At 39.5% G+C, this 20945-nt stretch overlaps 1 protein-coding gene across 3 annotated transcripts in view; it reads right to left on the reverse strand.

Moving 5' to 3' along the window:
- The window catches only part of LDAH (lipid droplet associated hydrolase), a 117958-nt gene that overhangs the window by 34486 nt on the left and 62527 nt on the right, over positions 1-20945 (reverse strand). For all 3 annotated transcript variants that reach the window (XM_027710190.2, XM_039378718.1, XM_027710189.2), the window contains one exon: positions 5943-6183. In XM_027710190.2, coding sequence (XP_027565991.1) covers positions 5943-6183 — 241 coding nt within the window. The remainder of the gene's footprint in view (positions 1-5942; positions 6184-20945) is intronic.

Raw genomic sequence — 20945 nt, forward strand, 5'->3', positions numbered from 1 at the left:
GGGCTTTGATTTCAGTCAGCCTGGAAAACCAACTTCAAAATGTCCTGGTTTGGGTTCAAAGATCTGCACAGTTGCCCAGTGGTGAGGGGGTAGGGAAAGCTCTTATTCTCCTGCGCACTATGAAAAATGTAGGTGTGAGATTGCAAGGTGCTACCTGAAATCTGGTAGTATCAGTTTCTGTCTCTATTTCCAAATGCATTGTATGCACACCAGCCTGTCTAGCCAGTGTGGTTTGGGAAAGCTGCTCATGAGTAACATACATATATATATATATATATCATCATCATGGCTAGGCTTCGTGAGCAAAGATTTGGGAAGGACTCTATCCGCATTCGCTACAAGCGCGCTGGTGGTTAAAGAGGCCAACGTGAGATAGACAAGTCCGGTTGAAATATATATTTATAAAGTTAAACTAATGGCTAGGAAGGTTCACTCCCTGAAACAACATCTCAGCCTTGGCCATATTGATCAACATAACTGGTCTACTCTGGCCTCAAATCGGGAGGCCTGGAGACACACCATCTATAACGCTGCTGTCTCCTTTGAGAACACACGCAGGATCACTCTTGAGGAGAAAAGACAACGCAGAAAGAACCGTGTCTTGCAGAATACACCATCTAAGGAGTCTTTCTGCTGTGCCTTTTGCAATCGGATATGCCTGTCACGTATTGGTCTCATAAGTCACCAGCGTGCCTGTAACAAATGTGGATAGAGCCTTCCCCAATCTTCGTTCGCGAAGCCCAGCCATGATGAGGAAGGTGTAGTACATCAATTGCTGTCCTGGGATGTAGGTCTAGATACAGTTCTGCTGCTGACCAGCTATCTGATGCTGGCCAATAGCTCATGGCCTGTTTTGAACATTGGGTTTCTTTTTCAACATACTGGTACAGCATTTGAAATAATAAAACCTAGATGAGAATATAATGGACATCTCCCCCTTGGCCATGCAGGCCTCAGCGGACAGGTTTCATTCCATTCAGCACGGAAGGCAAAGCTCTTTTGATTTCGTTTTATAAAACATAATAAAAATCAAAAGAACTATGCCTTCTGTGCTGAATTTAGTCATGCTTATCACAAATTTTGTCACTTTTACGAGTTCAGTTTTAGTTTCAATGCAAGAAAAGAACATCCCTTTCATTTCAAAGCAAAGAAAGGAAAGTAAACTAAATTTTAGCTATGTAATTATACAGTTTTTAAAAATACTCTTTTGGGGGCAAAAACTTATTTCACCATTTCAAGTGAATTCATTTCTCAAGAGCTTACCTAATACTTTAAACACCAGTTTTTTAACTCTGAAAAATATAAACAGGATAGGTGGAGGTGCTATTGAGCTCCACAAGCACAACACCATGCACTGTCTTTACCCAAGTATTTTGGTTAGATGGGCATTTCCATAGCATTTTAGACCCAAAAAAAGAACTCTCCAAAAAACTCCCATCTTGCTTGTTAGGAAATGGAGGTGGAAATGTAAAATCAGTTTTCAAAGAAGGCAGGAAACAAACAACAGGACTCTCACTAGAAACCGGCAGCTGTAAATTGTAACGCAGCCAAAGCATGAGATATCTGACTGCCCTGGCAGCAGCGGTAAAGGTTGCGTGGACAATTCAGATCACACTGTTTTCTGATATCTGAAGCAAAATGAACAGTTGGTAGACACTGAATGGGATTTATCTCCTCTACTTTTAGATTTCTAGTGAAGAGAGAGTCCCTTTTGTGGTCAGTAAAGTGCAGCAGTCAATTACAAGGTGTGATTCCCCTGTCCTGCTTTAGATGCCAACTATTTGGACAGCATAATGTCCACAGTGGTCAGAAGAAGACCACTCATAATGCTGAATTTAAAATCTCTCTGCTAAATAAGAAAGAACTGGAATAGAAACCTCAAGCCATGATAACTCCCAAGGTTGGGAGAATTCAAATCCAGAATGCAATTTTCCAGTTGGCTCCCTGGAGATACAATTTTAAAATAACTTAATCATTATAAAAACTTCCTATTCCATTTTCATGGCATCTGGAAGCTTATGTTTCACTGGTTTTTGATGTAAATTTATCTTCCAGATGCTATTTGATAGATCTGAAAAATTTATCCTATAAGAAAACTTTTACTCTATGGCACTTCAGGGATGTAATTTTGCCATCCTGTACATCCAACAGAGAGAAGCAGCCACTGCTGGGAGACAAGCCTCAATACCTCAGTTAGGATTTTCACTTCCTGCACAGTCCCGTGGGCATAGAAGTGGAGTGCCTGAAACTGCCTTACCCATTTTCCTCTGTAAAATGAGGGAAATGTAAACACTCCACATGAAATCTGAATGTCTTCACACTTGAGATAAAATTTGAATCCAAACTCCGGAGTTTAATCTTAGTTCTTTGCCTTACAACATCTCTTGGGTGCTTCAATTAAACTAGGAATCTACTGTTTCCAGTCCTCACTCATGTGACAGCCTAAACTCATCTGAAAGCCTCACTTCAGGTTTCTGAGCCCCCTCCTCCCCAACCTGCCCCAACAGCAGAAACCAGACCTCCCCCTGCCCCAGCCTGTGGTGCTGCCCTGTTCCCCGACCAGGTTAAACAAACAGGCAGATTCCTCCAGGGAAGTCACAGGTTCAAGATCACAAAGGACCCACCTCGTTTGGGCCAGTTGGAGCTTTTTCTTGCTATTGTGCTTATCTGTATCTTCCCTGTCATCCAGACGTTAACCCCTGACCCATGAGCCCGCTTCTCGAAAAAGCCGCGCGGTGTTTACCCATTATGTAATGTCTGTGCTTCTGTGGAAATTCTACAGAAACAAACGGAGGAAGTTTGCCAGTCAAATGGCTGGACAATAAATCCTGTCCCGTGCAGATAGAATGGTTTACTGTCACTGTAAGTCTGCTACTGGCATCTGTCACCGAAGAAATGTTTATAAATTTCAGGGCACCGGAGTGCCAAAGTATTCCAGCACAGCAGGACTGTACATGATTTGTAGAACCATCACCACTGCGCTAGATATGGGTAGCCTTGTTTTGCTAGCCTGAATAAACAGAGTGACAATGTTTCAGATAACTCAGGGTCACTAATGTTCAATTTTTCTGTCTATTCATCTCCTAGGTTCAGGAATACAAGTACCCAGATGCTTGTTTATTCATTGTAATGCTTTTTTTGCCCTAAGGTATCTTTACTACCCAGGTAAGCAAAGCCCCTTCAGCCCCTTTTGCTTATTTCTTATAGGTCCTTTATTATTTATACACCCATCCTTCCTTACAATCCATTTTCTTTACAGTTGCTGCTGTCTCTCCTCTTTCTGTACTGTTTCCCCTTTGGGACAAGACATTATATTATGTTCCCTGTCTGCAGTGTCATCGCAATTCCTCCTGCTGTGTGACTGGGGCTTCTACGTGTCATCAACTATGAAGTTAGGACAACAGAAAGAGATTCCTGGATAAGAAGCAGGAGCAAACATAATTTGGAACAGTGGGACAAATAGGTAAAACAATTCTTCCTTCACAGACTCTTTCAACCAACGGCCTGATCCTGCTGCCACTGAATGGAGCTTTTCACTCTCGGTGTCAACGAGAGAAGCACTTGGTCTCAGAGTTTTGCTCTAATTAAGTTTTCAAATCTCATTTCCTTTCAGAGCAGAGAAAACATTGTTGTGACTAAGTTTTGGATGTAGTAACAAATCCCTGGCAGGTTGGTTTGTTTTAACGGACGTACTAGTTTTAAGGAAACTTTTACCATCTTTTCTGCTCTTAATCACAGCTTTTATTACAATTACAGTAATGCAACAGAGGTACAGGCCAAAGGCAATATGGGTATTTTTAATGAGTTGACATGCAAACTTCCTGCAGAGGAGAAACGACTTCATTTCTGAACCATTAAGGGTTCAGAATTATTTATTAAGGGACAAGGAAATGTTCAAAAAAGCATCCACCATAAATTCAGAGGCTTCAGCAACTCACAGATGAGCAGTCCCATAAGACAGACTCAGTTGTTGTGCTAGGTTTTAGCAAATTTTTGCTGAATGGTAACATTTTCTATTGTCCTCAAACAATGAAAGAGAAGGTTAACAGGCAATATCCGGAAAGCCCAAAGATTATTAATCCACACATGTGGTCCTGAGTCACTGGGCTGTAAAACATCATCAGTTTCCAAAGATGAAACCAAAGCGGAATTCTGCTTGAGAGAGATGATATCACAAGCCCAAAGGAACTACTTGCATCAATAAGGCCTATTTATGCAAGTTTTACAAGACATTAGCTCCCAGGGGTTTTCATTCTGGTATAATTAATGCAGCCAACAAACTCACCATAGGGAGAGATCACATCCTAGGAGTGAAGGACCTTCAGCCTTGTTTCTTGCCTCAATTTACCTTACAGCTCAGACACAGGTCAGACACTTGTGCACACAGGAAATTACAACAGGCTGACAGGCACACATCAACTGGGCTCATTCACCTGGGGACTGAAGGGCTCAGGGAGTCAGGCTCCAACAGCAGCATCCAAAATCTGTTCTGTTCAATTATTCCTGCCACTGGCTGTGGTCTGGGCCAAACAACACACACAAACAATGGCTGGCCATGCCTTTTTGGAGGTTAATGCAGGCCAAGGACCATTTCCAATACAACCCTGGCTGTGTATAACCTGCTTTTTAGAGGTAAAAGTTTATCTGTGAGGACCAGAGAAGGATTCCTGGCTTGTGGAAATGTGACCCCACAGTCCGCCACATACCTTTTCTCTGAGACACAATTACCAAAGGAAGATGCTTGAACATCTAGTGTAGGTATAACTGTGTGCTTGCTTTCGCCTTTGCCACCAGGAAACTGACATAAATTAATAGGAACTCAAGCAACAAACTATAGGACTTCTATCAGAAATCCACATTATCAATCAGGAGATTGATTGTGTCAGGCACAGGGTACTGCAGTGGAGTGACTGTCATTATGTTCAGTTTGTACAACATAAATGGGGCTGTCTGGGTTGGCACTAAGAACCCTCCCTTTCCCATCCTTCTTCCAGGCTCTGTACCGTCCTACAGAGAGCCTCCCACACAGACCAACACATCCAGAGATCCACAAAAGGTACAGGACCTCGCTGCAAACCCAGTTACTCTGGCACATCTGTTCAGACAATTAGTAAGTAAAGTTTAACTGATAGAAGACAGAGCCCAACTGGAAATGTAGGAATGTGTTTTTATTACTATTAATGCAATCAAAACTTCCTTCTTGCTATTATTACTGCGTTAGCATGTCAATTCTATTCCAAATTGTTTTGAACTGCTAACTTACCAAAATACCTGGAGTATAGCACAATTCACGTTCTGGTTTTCATTCTAAACTTAACATAATTTAACTGAAATTACTCCCCTTCTTAAATTTGTTTCTCTTTCTAGAATGTGCAAAACACGCATACAATATGCACTAGTGGAACATTAATCTTTCTCTTTATGCCCAAAAAAGTGCTGAAATTCTTTGCATAAAGTAACTTCTATATGTCGTTGTAGGCTGAAGACTCTTTTCTGAATTTACCAATATTCCAATTCAGCTGGCTAAATCATAGCTTTAAAAAAACAGATGCAAAGAACCCTTTGTGAAACTGATTACTGATTTATATTCGCCATCCAGTACGAATGAAATGCAGAAAGTAGGCAGACATAAGTCACATTAACTAGATTGTAAAAAGAGTGTTTCAATCACATGAGAAATCACGTTAGTAGCACAGGTCAGTTTTCTTAAGAAATATATATCCTTTGGGAAAATATTTTGTTAATTTCCCCCCGTGATTTTTTTTTAATTGACTCATTTGAGATTTTCCTGTACCCACGGTCTTAATTTCAGAAAAGATCAGACCTGTTATTCTTAAAAAACTTGTGCTTTAATATTAAGCTTTTGGTCCACAAAACTAAATCAACATTTGCTAAACAAGGAAAAGTACAAAAGATAGTTTTAACACAGAAAAGGTGCTCACCGATGCAGTCGACGCTGAAGAGATTTATGGAGGTTGTTATGGAAGATTCATCACAGGTCTTCATTCCTCGCAGTGCGAACCGCACCAGGGAGGCCTTGACGCCCTCAGGCAGGAAGGACAGCAGGTAGACAGGCATGTACAGAGCATAGCGGAGCTTGCACAGCAGCGGGGTCATGAGCTTCCCCTGCGGGGACTGAGCCATGCGCTCGATCGTCGGGAACAGCAGCACGGAGCGAAGAACCTGCCAGGACACGAGAAAACCACTGTCAGAGGAGTCCTGCAGCACCACAGCCCAGCCCGGGAGGATGAATTTGGAAACGAGTCCCCCACTTGAAATGAAATGGGGTTTCCAGGCACGTTGCACCTCAGACACGCAGCCAGGATTTGTGGAGTGTCCATGTTAAATTTTTTAAAAGATGAAGCAAACAAGTATATGGTTATGAAATGCTCAGTTTTATGATAAGACGGCGAAGAACTTCAGAGGTGAGTCCTTTGGGGATCATGATGTACCTGGAAGCACCAGCAATGCTGGTTCCAGCAGGAGTAACCCCAGCAGAGGGCAGCAGGCAGGAGCCCTCCGCTCAGTCCCGGCGGGCTTTACATGTCAGGAAAAGTACATTGCTTTTTATTTCTGGTAAACTATTTTCTCCAAGTAAACCAACCAAATTAAAATGCGTCAGCCACTGTGATGGCTGTGTTACAGTTTGACAACACACAGGGTTTTCAATTTGCAGTTCAACATAGGTAAACTTGGTCAGTACAAGCATAAAAGCGCACAGCCCTTTCACTGTGGTGCGTACACTGACACATAATGTTGCTTTTTGTATGTTATAATGAAATAGACATATTCTATAGCTGGTAATCGGTTTATATGGTGATAATAGAACACACTGTAGCCTTAAAATACAAAGAAATCAATTAAAAACCCATCCACACTAATAAAAAATGAATTAATATACCTACTCTCAGCTATATTGCAATGTTAAGATCAAGCAAATATTCTAAAAGGATAACTGCAACATTTTTCCGGAAGTAAAAATATATTGTAATAATTCACAGAGGAATAACCATCAAAGACACACACAGTACCTAACAGAAGTATCAACAAAGTAAAGTAAGAGATATTCTGGATATTGCATTTGCAGATAATTAGGTATAAACAGTTGGGCTTTCTTGGTGACTCAAGATAAATAAACCTGATGTAGTTACATATGCCTGCTCTACTGCACATGTCATTCTATATATTGTGCAAATTAGATTAATATTTTTATAAAAAATATTTAAAAATAATTGTCTTTACTTTCAGATGAGACAGCTAATGTATGCCACTACACCTGTGTGCAGCACCCCTGGTCTCAGCGGCTCTCCAATGGAAGGCAGGGCATGTCAGTAAGAGATGCTTACAAGATCTGGGCATTGTAACATAGCAAACAGCAAAAATTCAGGAAATATGATAAAATCACAGCATCCTTTGGGTTGGAGAAGGCCCTTAAGATCATCAAGTCCAACTGTTAACCTGGCACTGCCACATCCACCACTAAATCAAGTGCCTCATCTACACATCATTTAAATACCTCCAGGGATGGTGAATCAACCACTTCCTGGGGCAGCCTGTTCCAGTGCTTGATAACCCTTTCCGTGAAGGAATTTTTCCCAATATCCAGTCTAAACCTTCCCTGGCACAACTTCAAGCCATTTCCTCTTGTCCTATAACTTGTTCCTTGGGAAAAGAGACTGACTCCCACCTGGTTACAATCTCCTTTTAGATATTTGTAGAGAGCAATAAGGTCCCCCTGAACCTCCTTTTCTCCACTCAGCTCCCTCAGCTGCTTCTTATCAGACTTGCACTCCAGACCCTTCACCAGCTCCGTTGCCCTTCCTTGGACACCCTCCAGTCCCTCAATGTCTTTCTTGTAGTAAGAGGCCCAAAACTGAACACAGGATTCCAGGTGTGGCCTCATCAGTGCCAAGTACAGGGGACAATCACTGCCCTCGTCCTGCTGTCTACACACATCTGTGTGTCTAAGTTGTGTAGCAGATCACCAACCAATTCCTCTCAGATTACTGCAGCTTCAGTCTGCTTACCATCCCTATCTTCCAGCTCAGGGGCCTGGATACCTGGAGAACAACTGGTCAGAGTAAGGTATTGATCTGCTGGCTCTTCCTGTTTCTTCCCTCATGATTCCCTGCAGCTGGAAGACAGAGGAGAACACTACTTGTGCTCCTGATTCCCTAACCAGTTGTCCCATGGCCCTGAAGTCTCTCTTGGTTTCCCTCAGACTGCTTGTTGCAACTTCATTGCTGCCTAGGTGAAAAATCAATAGCGGATAATAATCCAAGAGCCATACCAGAGTGGAAAGCTTTCTCTTCACATCTTTAACCTGGGACCCAGGGAGGCAGCAGGTTTCTGTAAGAAGTGGGTCCTTCTGTTCCCTTCAGGAGGAGTCTCCTATGAAAATGAACCATCTTTTTTCTTACAGAAGCAGTTTTGATGAGGGGTGCAGGATGACAACCTCAGCGACACCTCCAAGCCAGGTGAACCATTATCCTGATTACTGTACTTGCAGAGCCTCACATCTGTTATTCTACAGCACCTGGAGAGGTGGGGCAGTCTCAGAGGAGACACAGCAGTTGTGCCAGGCAGGAACTTGTTGCCATTGCCCTGTCCCTTAAGTCACTGTGTTCAGCCAGGCAGAGAGAGGGCAGGGAATTCTCCATGTCATGCATCCATCACTGGAAACTTGCCATACTGTACTTTTTACACTATTTTAAAAGCAGACTTTGAAAGAGCTATTTATATAAAATAAAGAATTATTTTAAGAAATCCTTCTACTTTCCAGTTGATCCTACTTTGGTTTGAGACAAAGAAAAATACCTTCTCAGGGAAATCAATCCCAGGCCTCTTTTTATTAAAGGCAACCAGCAGCTGAAGTATAGGAATGCAAAACTTGTACTAAATTATATGGTAGTTTTCTGATACTTCAGCTAGGAGCTGAACTCAAACTGTTGTGATCTAAAGCAGATTTGACCTGCGTTCCCAAGTACACTTTAATCCCTTAACATTGCAGTTTATAGATATAGGATTAGTTGCTTGGAGGGCTGCACTAACCACTGGGGAAGCTGCTAAAGCTTGCAGGAAAAGGACAAACCAAGAAAGTTGTTCCAATGTCCTATGCATTCCTGCATTTTGTAATTGCACACTTATTTAAAAGATGGTGGTAAGATGGAGGATAATTTAATTTTTTTTTTAAATATTTTTTCTCTTAATAGAAAAATGTAAAATTTGTATTTTTCAAACACTTATCAACTATTTCTTACTTTCCTGCTACATTCTCAAGCCAGGATTTTGAAATGTGCATTTCACTGTAGAATTGCTTAAAGATGTAGTTCAACTTCTTTGCAACAGAACTGCAGATACAACACATTTAACCCATTTTATTATAATGATGCATGTGACCATAAAAAAAAGTCATATTTGTTTCTTGAAATAAGTGAAGCAGAAATATTCAGGTAAAATGAGGGAAATTATTAATATGCAAATGGTCAACATCAGTTAATAGTTTTTTTTATTTTTCAAATGGCTGGATCTTATCTATATGAATTAACACCAGCTGAAATCAAGTAGATGGCACAAAATTATATTCAAGTTAAAACTTTCAGAATTATTATAAGACCAGTGAAAATATAATTAGAGAGAGAAATCCAGATTCACCTGGTTTAAACTACCCTCAATTCAATGTCCAGTGATTTTTATGTGTTAATCACATGGAAAAGCAGAGAGCTGGGTGAACAGAAACACAGGTCACAGAGATTCAAGTGGATCTTGGGACCACAGAAAGTTGGCTGGTGAATCTACTGAAGGCAAACACACCCTCTGTCCAGGAGTTGCTGAGAGCTGTGGGTTGTTTCACCTACCTCTGCTGTGCTTTGGTCTACCCACTAAAAATAGTACATGTACTATGAAGTTATACTGGAATTGCCACTGTTGATTGTTGTGACAATAAACAGTATTTGTAAATCTGTCACTCAATTTATTTACCAGTTATTTATTTATCATGCTATTAAGCTGCAACATTTCAACACTCAGGATGACGCACATATCAAAGTTCAGTGTTCAAGCATAGATGCTCTTTGGGTTAGTCACTAAACAGCTGCTTCTATTTCATCACTAATTTTTAACTCTAAATTTCACAGGGCTCAAGACCTGAATGGTTCAAGCATCTATAATACGATTCAGTGTCTCAGAAGTTCTACATCTTCTTAAGAACCAAAAGCTAACCTGTAAACTCTTCACATAATTCCTGTGGCTGCCATGGCAGCTCCTAGTCCCTAGTCAAGCAATGTATAAATACATATATATATATATATATAGACACGTGAAACTGCGAAAACGAAGTCGTGCATGGCCTGAGCAAGCATCCAGAGAACAAACTGCCCTAATAGCCTAGAATGTTCTGCCCTTTATTTCTTCAACACACACCACAGTAGGAAGGTGTATGGACTTCAAGAATTTCCCTCCTGTCACTGTTTATATACTTCGGTATTTAGAGCAATCAGTCCATCAACTTCAAGAATGTATGACCTGCACAGTAAATTTTAGAACACAGAGGGAATAGAAACTATTTATTTTATGGGAAAAGTGAGCTTTCAAAGCAAAGATTATTAAATATCCATTCCCTGAAAGCATGGCAAGGTGCTTTGTTTAGGAAGGATCCCTAAATGAATGTGATTCACTTCCATGTGATTACTCCTTCATATAAATATTAAAAATAGAACAAAGGCTTCCTCAAAACTACCTAAGTAAAGAACACATACATTCCTGTACATCTGGGCTTTGTATTCAGCTTTTAACCTATCTAAAACAAGATGACAAGATGACAACTAAGTACCTTCAGACTTCACTGGATAATAGTTATGTCAACATGGTTTTGGATTTACAGAAATAGTTGGAAGTTTTTTTGTTTTGATTAAAATGAGAACATAGTACAAAAAGCCTAACAACTAAATTTACAGTAAGTTGATGTTTATCACTGCACAATTTAATAGTCTCAACCACACCATCAAAGGATTTCTGTGAAGTGTTTAAATGGTTTCCTTACAAGAACAATAAAAGTATGCAAATCATATAAAGCTAAAAAAACCCTGCACAGTAATATTTTTCATAAGTGCCCTCTACTGAAAGGGTTGAAATATATTAATCAGCTACAATTTAAAGTTTGAGTGGGTAATATTAATTGTACAGGGCCTGGTAAATGACAGTGCTGAGGAAGCAAAACCATACTTAAAAACTAGATGCTATTCACAACCAGTATACCAAAAAAGTGACTCGATTTTCAGATCAGCTAAGTCCTTTGACGACCACAAGAGGAGCTTGGTACTTTTGAAATCAGTCAGTTTTGATTACACAAGAAATGCTGGTTAGAGACTCAGGTACCCCAGGTGTGTGCCCTCCTGAGCTCACATAGCCAGTGCCACCTGCTCTTAACACAGAGAGACGTTTTGATAAGAGAAGTAAAATGGGAGAGAAAAGCAGGGAGAATGTGAGAAGGCAGACAATGACTGACAGAAAGGAGCAGGAGCCATTCCAAAGATTTGTTTCAGAAGAGATCCCAAGTAGGTGAATTCATTAATTAACAGCCAGGCTTTCTCAGTCCTTTGGCTCTCAACGGAGAGACCACCCCTGCCCATGACAGCCCAATGGTATGCTCAGATATCTCTGCCAGAGTTGTAAAATAACAAGACCCTGACACACCGAACAAAAGACCAGAAAGTGAAACTTCCTCAGAAATAACCCACTGATTCACTTTGTTTTAATGGCAGAAGCAGCAGTGGCTGGGGGCTCACATTGGATTTGCGCGGGGACGGACCCATCGCACGGCCCGATGCTCAGTAACAAAGCACTCAAGCACAGCTCTGTGGCTCACCCACAGCCCCACAGCCACAGCACCACTGTGTGCATGGCTTCAAATCACAGGGCTGGGAAGTTTTATTTAAAATTCCTTCAAAACCCTGAGAAAAGCAAAAGCTGCTTCTCTGTCGAAAGCAGTACTTCTTTTGATATATATTAGTTCATCAAATGTATTAGTTTGTTATTCCTCTGCTGTGTTGGCAGAGGAAAAGCTATTATCTGTCAGGTGAAACCTAGTAAATTTTTCAAAGATAACATAATGATGCACTTAGTGGTAATCTACAGTCTACCCTTGACACGGAATGCCACATTAATCACAATTTCTTCTACTCAGTATGCAGAAATCTGCAGGCAAAACAACGAGGATCAGGGAAGTATTCCCTGCTTTATTGCCACAGCTGTGCCGAGCAGATTTCCAAGAAAACACACAGGACAAACCAGACAGTGTTGGCTTCGGCTGTCCTCTCACTAGAGCAGGACTTGCTGGGCTTGCCCCTTCACTGTGGTCAGTCATGAATTATATGCAATATAACATAATAAATATTCTACTATATATAATATAGTAGAATATTATGTAGTATATAAATATAATATAATACAATAAAATATATATAATACAGAGTTCTATTTTAAAATCTTGAATAATTTCTTCTTCAGCTGTTCAAGATGCCATTTGGTTTGCTGTACCAGCAAGCTGTCTGTCACAGCTCGATATCAACAAACCCACAGGATTTCATGACACCAAAAGAACCAAAGAATGATCACAAGTGACAAAAAATTGTTTTTCTCCTGGTGCGAAGTCAGACCATACTGTGTGCACTTTCTGCTATTCTACCTTATGGATCTCCTGTGATTCTAAACAAATATTTGGACATATTAAATAGGTAACAAGTATCTCAAACACAGTTAATAGAGAACCTTATAACCGATGATTTCAAAGTGCTTTATAAGAACTAAGCTTTTTATTGACAAATAAACTGAAGTTAGATGACTCCACATAAAAATATAAACTGTAAAAGCAGGAATATTTAAAACGACTTTGTGGTAATTCACAATACTCTGCTCTAACCAAAGCTTACTCTTCTGGGTAATCAAACTGTTTCCATAAAACAAAGCGGTAAAATATGCAAATAAGCAACATTTTGCAGAAAATGTTGTATTTTTTTATTACAACAAATGTCATGGTGGTTTAGTTCCTTAGTAGCTGCTTTAGTGAAAGGGAATATTCTGTTATCATCTTCTGTAGCCTGCTCTCAACATACAGGGTGTTATAGAACAGGGCAGGGGCATGTACATCTGATTTCACACTTTCAACCTAAATTTTCTACATTTCCTATTTCTTAGTTCCCAAATTTTCCCTTTGGCATCAGATGAATTTAATTTTTTCTATTACTTTCATTCCAGACTTCTCATTGTATTATGTATAATCTGCGAGAGTATGTGACAGAAGGAAGGATTTTTTAATTTTCTATGAAAAGCCTTTGTATATGAAGAGCATAATTTGCTCCCTGCAGAGCTGAGTTTGTTTTCCAAACAAAAGCACAGTTAGTGTATGCAACTCTGTGAACCTGCTGTTAAAACTCTAAAAAATACACTTAAATTTTCTCTGATGGGCTGAATGAATTCTTGCTCCCTAAGAAAAGCAAACTTTTTGAGTGCCACTAACAGCATCGTGGTGATGTTTGTCAGCTCAGATTCACTACGGGGTATTTGAATTTTCAGTTGGAGAACAGATTGGATCTAGGATCAAGGAGTGATCACAGGACCTTTTGGTAGAATTTTCACAGGCATACTGAGGATCTAGCTAGGGATCAAGTTCTCTAGGGGAATCAACACATGCAGGGCTGTGAAGGCACATGGAGGATGCACAGACACAGGCAGAATTGCTCTCACAGTATCTGAAGAAATTACGGTTCAGTTGAGCAGAACTACTTAATGCCATCTTTAAACATGCAATGACCCAGTCAGCTTTCTCATGTAGGTGAGAGCACAGTAGTGTAAATGCAACAGGACAAAACCAGAGAGCAATGTGCTTAAAGATGATCACGAATTACAGCCAGGACATTGTTTTCCTTTTATATAGGCACAAATGCACCCAAACAGTAGCACCAAAGACACGAAACACAAGTATATAAACACTGAATGCACTTTTAAAGACTGAGCAAGAAAATGTGCAAGCAGTCCATAGATCCATTTACCAAATAAACCTTGTACTGAATTTTGCTTGACAACATCAGTGCCATTCCCTCTAAGGTGCTGGGCCTCGGTTCTGCCTTGGGTACGTGCCAAGTCCAACATATGCACACATGCACACGCACACGTGCACATAACGACCAGGTACATGCTTCTAATTCTTCACTGAATAAATACAGCAATACCTAGGGATCTCCATCCAGCACTCCGGCTACATGAATATTAATGACATCTTACACTAAAAGAGCAAATTCATAAAGAGAGTAAAGTATGCATATATGCACAGAGCTGAGCTACGCCAGAATAGCAGTATGGCAAACAGTTCTCTTTGTCAGTGCAGCAATAATCTAAGCTTTATCACATTAAAAGCACTGATTTTTGATAATCCGTCATGTTTTTTTCCCCCTTGTATGCCTTCTGTAAATAGAAAGAGGTGAAACTAGTAGAAAATTTTTATCACCTAAAATGTGATAAAAATTGTGTCTACCAATTCGCATTGTAGCCTCAGTACTGGTAAGTGGAACTGGGCTAGGACCTAAGCTCCAGGACCAAAACCTTTTAGTATGTTCTCTGCCATGATTTTGACCAAAGCCAGATGTCCTGAGATGACATCTGGGCACAGGTTAGAAAATAGCACAGACCAAGGACTCTCCCAAACACAGAATGTGTATGAAGTGATCATGTTTGGAGCTAGGAGAAAAGGAGAAAGTTTCACTGTTGGAATCTAAGCTGTACTTTCCCACCTGCTGTCAAGAGCCACAGGATGGGCCCTGGTTTGTTTTATACAGAAAAATAATTTAAACACTAGCTTTAGCACATCTACCTCATTCAATCAGAAATACCTTGAATTGTTCAGAGAGATTTAATAATCAATTTTGCCTACATGACATTCTAAATACACTGTGTGTCATCCTTGGCAACTACATACAGATCCTCCCTCTGTTATCAAGAGATCACTCATCAGATGCTCAGCAAGGAAAGAACAGCCAGTCGCTAACTCCATATGTCTTTACATACAGAGGTGTTAATGGCATCTGCTGAAACTGCACCATGAAATGGTGGGAAAATAACTGAGAATAAACCTTTGTATTTTTCAGAGTTCATTTTGGCTTACTGTTATCCAAGTTCACTACTGGTTCTTAGCTGAGGCACCCGAGTTAGGAATTAAATCACCCCAAGGCTCCCAACTGAAGTTAGTCATGGACAGATCCTCAGATGGCAAATGAATTAAAACCACTTTCTAATAGAATCTTCTGCTTCCCACTAACTACAGAGGACCTAAGACTCCTACTTAGGAGCTTCATAATATAGAACAAAATGAGACTCCTCCTCCATGGGAGAAGTAGCAGAGCACACTTTCAAATAAATACTTTAAGGGAAACAAACACTACTATTAAGCAGTATCTGAACAAGTGTTCTCTAAAGAGGCCCATTCATAGCAGTGTATTAGCTCCAGTACCAAAACCACTATGTAAATATATTGGTACCCCTTAACATGGCAATGTAAAACGACCAGAATTTAGTATTTAGTTCTGTAAAAGCAGAAGATATGCAGTAATTCCAATATCTGGTCAATGTTTGAAGATCTGATTTTCAAATTACAGACAGGCAGTGTAAGAGAAGAAGCTAGAGGTATTTCATACTGATTGTCACTACCTCTTTTGTAGCTAGACTGCAGTTTCCTTGGACATAGTGCTACAGTATATACCAAACTACCTTTCTGAGATCCAACTTGGGTATTTGCTTTATGATGCTTAAGGCAATTTTTCCAAGCAGAAGTACAGAAAAAACCCCACTTACAAACAAAACGCCCAAAACAACACCCACCTTCACCCCACACCCCGAACTGGAAAGAGATGGTATAATGATGAGGTTCTGTTAAGTTAAATTTGGCATTTTAAATATTCATCTCACTGAACCAACTCGGAAGCTACTATTATCTTTAAATATGCCCAGGAAAAATAATCTAAAGCATGAACGAGTAGGAAAAAACCTGGCAAGTAATTCAGCTGCAAGGACATGTGGGAGATGGTGATATGCAAGTGTGCAACACGATATGGTGCAGAAAGCAAATGAGAGAGAAGTTCTGCAACTTCATGTTTGTTACACACAGTGAGGAAACACAACACAAATGCCAGAGGAAGCTCTGCCTCTGGGAGACAATGGAGATTGCATTTTGTGCTCTACATGCTAAAGGGAAAGATTTCAGCCAAAAACCAGCCGCAAATACAGCCTAAAATTAACAAGGGGATTGGATGATAAAATCTTTGAAGGAAATATTTATAGAGAAAAACTATGAATAGCTTGGCAAAATGGGAGCAAAAAGGTAACGACGTGGAGAATTGTAACTACGCAAATTTTTAAGGGCTATAAATGCAAAGGATGTGAAATAATATTTCGGGTGGAACAAGTGACATAAGTAGATTGTGACAGAAAGAAATGAAAAAATTGAAATGCTAAAGCAGGTATCAGAAGTCTGTATTGACACAAATTTTTATGCTGCACCAAGCTATCGGGTCCCAGCTGTAGAACCATTACCAACAGGGATGGTGCAAGAGAGAGCAATGCCACCTTACATGGATGTGACAGACAGCCTTGATTTCCCAAACTGCAATATTGCGTCAGGAGATGTAAAAAAAATAATCAACATAAGGCCTGATAATCTTATTTATATATTCAACTTCTCTCATGCAACTACGTTGTCCTGAGACTATGGCATATTACATACACTGACTAAACCAATGACCCAGGAAGAATGAAAAACAAATGCATTGACTCAAAACATGGGTTCCTTCTATCCTTTGTTTTGTGTGAATGTTAACCACATTCAAAAATTAAAAATTTAAAGCATGTTTCAGCTATACAGCAAGCTGGCACAATATTTGCAGAGTGGCTATGTCCAGGAAAGAAATATATCCTTTAGGGAGGAGAAAACCAATCAAACATTATGTTGACGGTTTTACCACTCCTCCGAAAAAAAAATCAGAAAAAACCCTGAAGTAGAGAACTCTATGGAAAAAATATTTCTCTCTAATTCAAAGAATTCTGTTAATAAGATGAGCTTTTCAACACTCAAGCACAAGACTGATCATTAAACCCAGTCCAAAACTGTTCTGCATTTCCTTTCCATCAAGCTGTAAGAAATCCTCCAGCACCCAATGATAAATTTTATGATGCTTTGGAAAAAGATCCAAATCCCCCAAACTGATGATCCAGCACAGGATGATAAGACAGCAGACTTACAGCACTACCACTGTCTTGGGCCCCCTTTTCTGATATGGAACTCATGAAATTACAATGGAGAATACTTTTGTGATTTCAAATCTTTGATGAATTTTACTGTGAGCATGTAAACAAGGTTTTCAGTGTTATGGGGAACACTGTATATACTGTCTACCTGTGGTCAATCTTTACCACTTCCAAGGAAGGCAAATGAGGGCACAGAAGCTATACCTCAAGTCAGGGCAAAAAATATTTGTTGGACAACTATGGGAAAGTCCATAAACGGGAGTTTAGGTACTGAAATATTATGCATACTTTATACTAATGATTGAATTTCATACACATATATATATGAATAACATTTACAATATATGTGCAAAAACGACAGCCACCACAACAAATGTACTCTCTTAGCTTTTTTTATACTCCATTAACTACTCACATTCACTAAAAACAATATAGTTTTCTTATCTGTTACTTATTTGGATGGTTTCTTCAGATTTAATAATTTCATGTCCAGAAATCCATTTCAAATTCCTGAATTTATTTATATCTATGTGATCCTATATATATATTGTATTGTAATATAACATAATAGATAATCACATAACAATTTTATTTTTCTCTGTATTTATTCCTATCACTGTTTATAGAAGGCACTCCTATACACATAATGAGGTAAAACAAGCCAAGATACCCTGAGCTCCTCCCATAATTTAGGTTCCTTATTATCTTCCTAGGGTTTCCTTGTTTCCCTCTACTTATTTCAGCCTGAATTCCTTTTTCTTCAATACAGCTGGCTGGAAATGACCTTGTATGACACTATTTACGCTTTTCTGTCCTATAAACTATATTACACTGGACTAAAATGTGACATGTATCATTCATCTTCCCAAGAGCACTGATGGAGACCCCCAGTCCTTTATTTATTACTCCACACACCCAGTGGGAAAAACAGGCTCCTCTTAAACCTTATCTGTACAAATATGACTTATGAGATGTATAAGAAACAATAAGTGGAGAGTATATGAAGAAAACACTTTTTAGTCCCATTCCTTCACACCCAGACTTGGGTGTGTAATTCTTACAATATGTGTACAGCAGACAAGGCTGCCTCCTTGAAGTGCTCTGCTGATGCGAATGTCTTCTCAACATTCTCACTCGTGCTCCTTGGCCTGATTGTCACTCAAAGGTCAAACTAGACCACAGTCAGCAACAGCTGAGGCATGGGAGAAGTGGTAGCCAACCTCTAATCAATGTCTCCTCTAGAGATCTGTAAAGCAGCTAGAAATTCATAACATACTTTTAACAAAACACTGTTGCCTTACTATTGTGGTGCATCAGATCGTAAGCTCAGCCTGGCTGTGTGACAAGGCCTGTCTCCTGTTTGAATGCTGCTTTCCGTTTATCTTTGATGTCAGGGATGTCTCTGCCTCTTGGTAGCTGGTGTATTCTTCTTTGTTCGTTCTTAACCTTATGTTTTTACAGATAAAATTACTTACAGTATACTCTATAAGACTGGGACATTCAATTCAGTGTGAGGAAAAGACCACTCTCCTTTCTCTGTGACCACAGGGACAACCCACACAGACCTTTCTCACCTCCAAAAAACTTCACTATTCACTGACCTTAGGGGAGCTGGTCAACTTAGATAGGTCTCCATCACTCTGAATTACAAAAGAGAGAACTTCAGAGCCTCCAACAGGCTGGCTGCAGGGTAACATAAATTCAAACAACCATGTATCCCACGTTTTTAGCTCTTCCTATATGGAATTATACAGAAAACATCAGCTGTATTAGTTCTTCAGGAAACAGTGTACCTAAATATATACTTCCTGGAAGGTTTCTCTAAGAAACAACATACATACAAATCTTCCTGAACACCTCAGAAATGTATTGTTTCCAAACATTTCAACAGTATTAACTTCATTCAAGATACAGGGTAATGAAAGATACAGGGCACACTGAGACTCATCTTGTAAAGTTGTGCACAATCTTCACAACTTCAGTGTTCTACCGTGGTACCAACTGTTGCAAAATGTAAGGTCATACTAAGATTTATTTTTTTTAAGGGAATATTAAAGTTGTATGGACAATGCTGCCCTCAGTGATATCAGAAAAAGTCACTATTTGAAAATGGAACATAAATATATGTAAGCCAAGCAACAGGTAATGAAATCTAAGGGAAAACTCCCTTTTTGTGTAAGCTGGTTTGTATTTCTCAACCATCAGTTTTCTTGTATAACCCTTCTGAAGTTGTCAATTGTAATACAATGAATCACAACAAATTTAATTTTAACCTTATAAGTTATTTAACTTATAGTTACTTCCATTCAATATATCCAGTATTATTATATAAATGACACTTCCTTCAACATCTGAATTTGACCCACTATGTTCAAATATATATAAACCCCACACTCTTCAAATAGATTAAAACCTCAGCTTATTTTTTTACTATTTTCTTTCACCGTCTACCTGATGATATAAATAGCAGGCAATATTCTCATCTGTTTAAAATACTCTACAGTGATCACATGGTTTTTCCACGTTCTGGCACCTTCTTTATTTAACATATATGATCCAATTTTATTTGAAGTACATCTTTAAGACCCCAAGCCTCCAGTGCTTCCTGGCAGTTCCACTTGGATGGAAACAGAATTCAAGGACCAGCATTTTTGCTAATGTATTTGTATTTCAAACTGTAATCTCCAGTGTAACGACAAATACAGTGATTATATCCTTAGGTATATAGACCTGAGTGTCATTTGCACCAAGGTGAGGTGTGACTAAATTTATGTCTACTTTAAGGCCACTTTCCACTGACTTAGCATAAATTTGATTCTGTGCCTTATAGGTTGCAGTCCTCCATCCGAACTCATTGGACCAGCCATACAAAGAGTCCTGTTAAAACATGAATCACAAGCAGGCTTCTACAGTATTAATTTTTGTGCTGTATTATTAGGAGAATACTAGAAGTTGCCCTTCAGAGTTTAATTACAAAAGAACTAAAATGGGACGAAACCAATTGAGGACATATCTTTCCATAGCAAGAAAGTGAGAAGCATGGAAATCTTGGTAGTATCCCACTTCAGCTGCTAACAGTAAGAAATCAGCTTTGTCAACAGTGGTCACAAGCAGAGTAATCAAAAAGGTAGACCCCTAATGAGACTTCACCATGTCCAGTACCCTACTGAATACTTCTGGTCCTCTGTGATTCCACCTACTGCACAGTGGGGGTGTAATCTTGCTCCTGTTGAAACCAGCAGCAAAATTTTCATCAATTTAATACATCTTACTTCTGCTCCATGAATAAATTCTGATTTCAGGATTTATTTTTCAGTTATTAAACGTGACAGTCTACAGTCATTGTAGATCTCACCAAATTTTCCCAGCTCTAGAAACCAGGATTCTTATCTATTCTTGGACAGCCAGATGAAGACCATGGTTGATCATGAAGACCATGGTGAAGACACTGATCATGATAGTTAGGGATTAACCTCTCGGAGTGACAAGTAGATGGATACTTTTCACAATTCCCTTTGAAATCAATATGCTTTCAATCACACCTTTCAAAAGCTGTCAGCATTTTCCCTGTACCTGACTTCCAATGCTGAAATCTGTTTGATAGTAATGGGAGAGGGACCATCCATACCTCACCTTACAAGTGGGTCACAGCA

Source organism: Pipra filicauda, unplaced genomic scaffold, assembly GCF_003945595.2.
Source record: "Pipra filicauda isolate LSUMZ 115617 unplaced genomic scaffold, ASM394559v2 scaffold144_size1929842_pilon, whole genome shotgun sequence".
Classification (NCBI taxonomy): Eukaryota; Metazoa; Chordata; class Aves; order Passeriformes; family Pipridae; genus Pipra; species Pipra filicauda.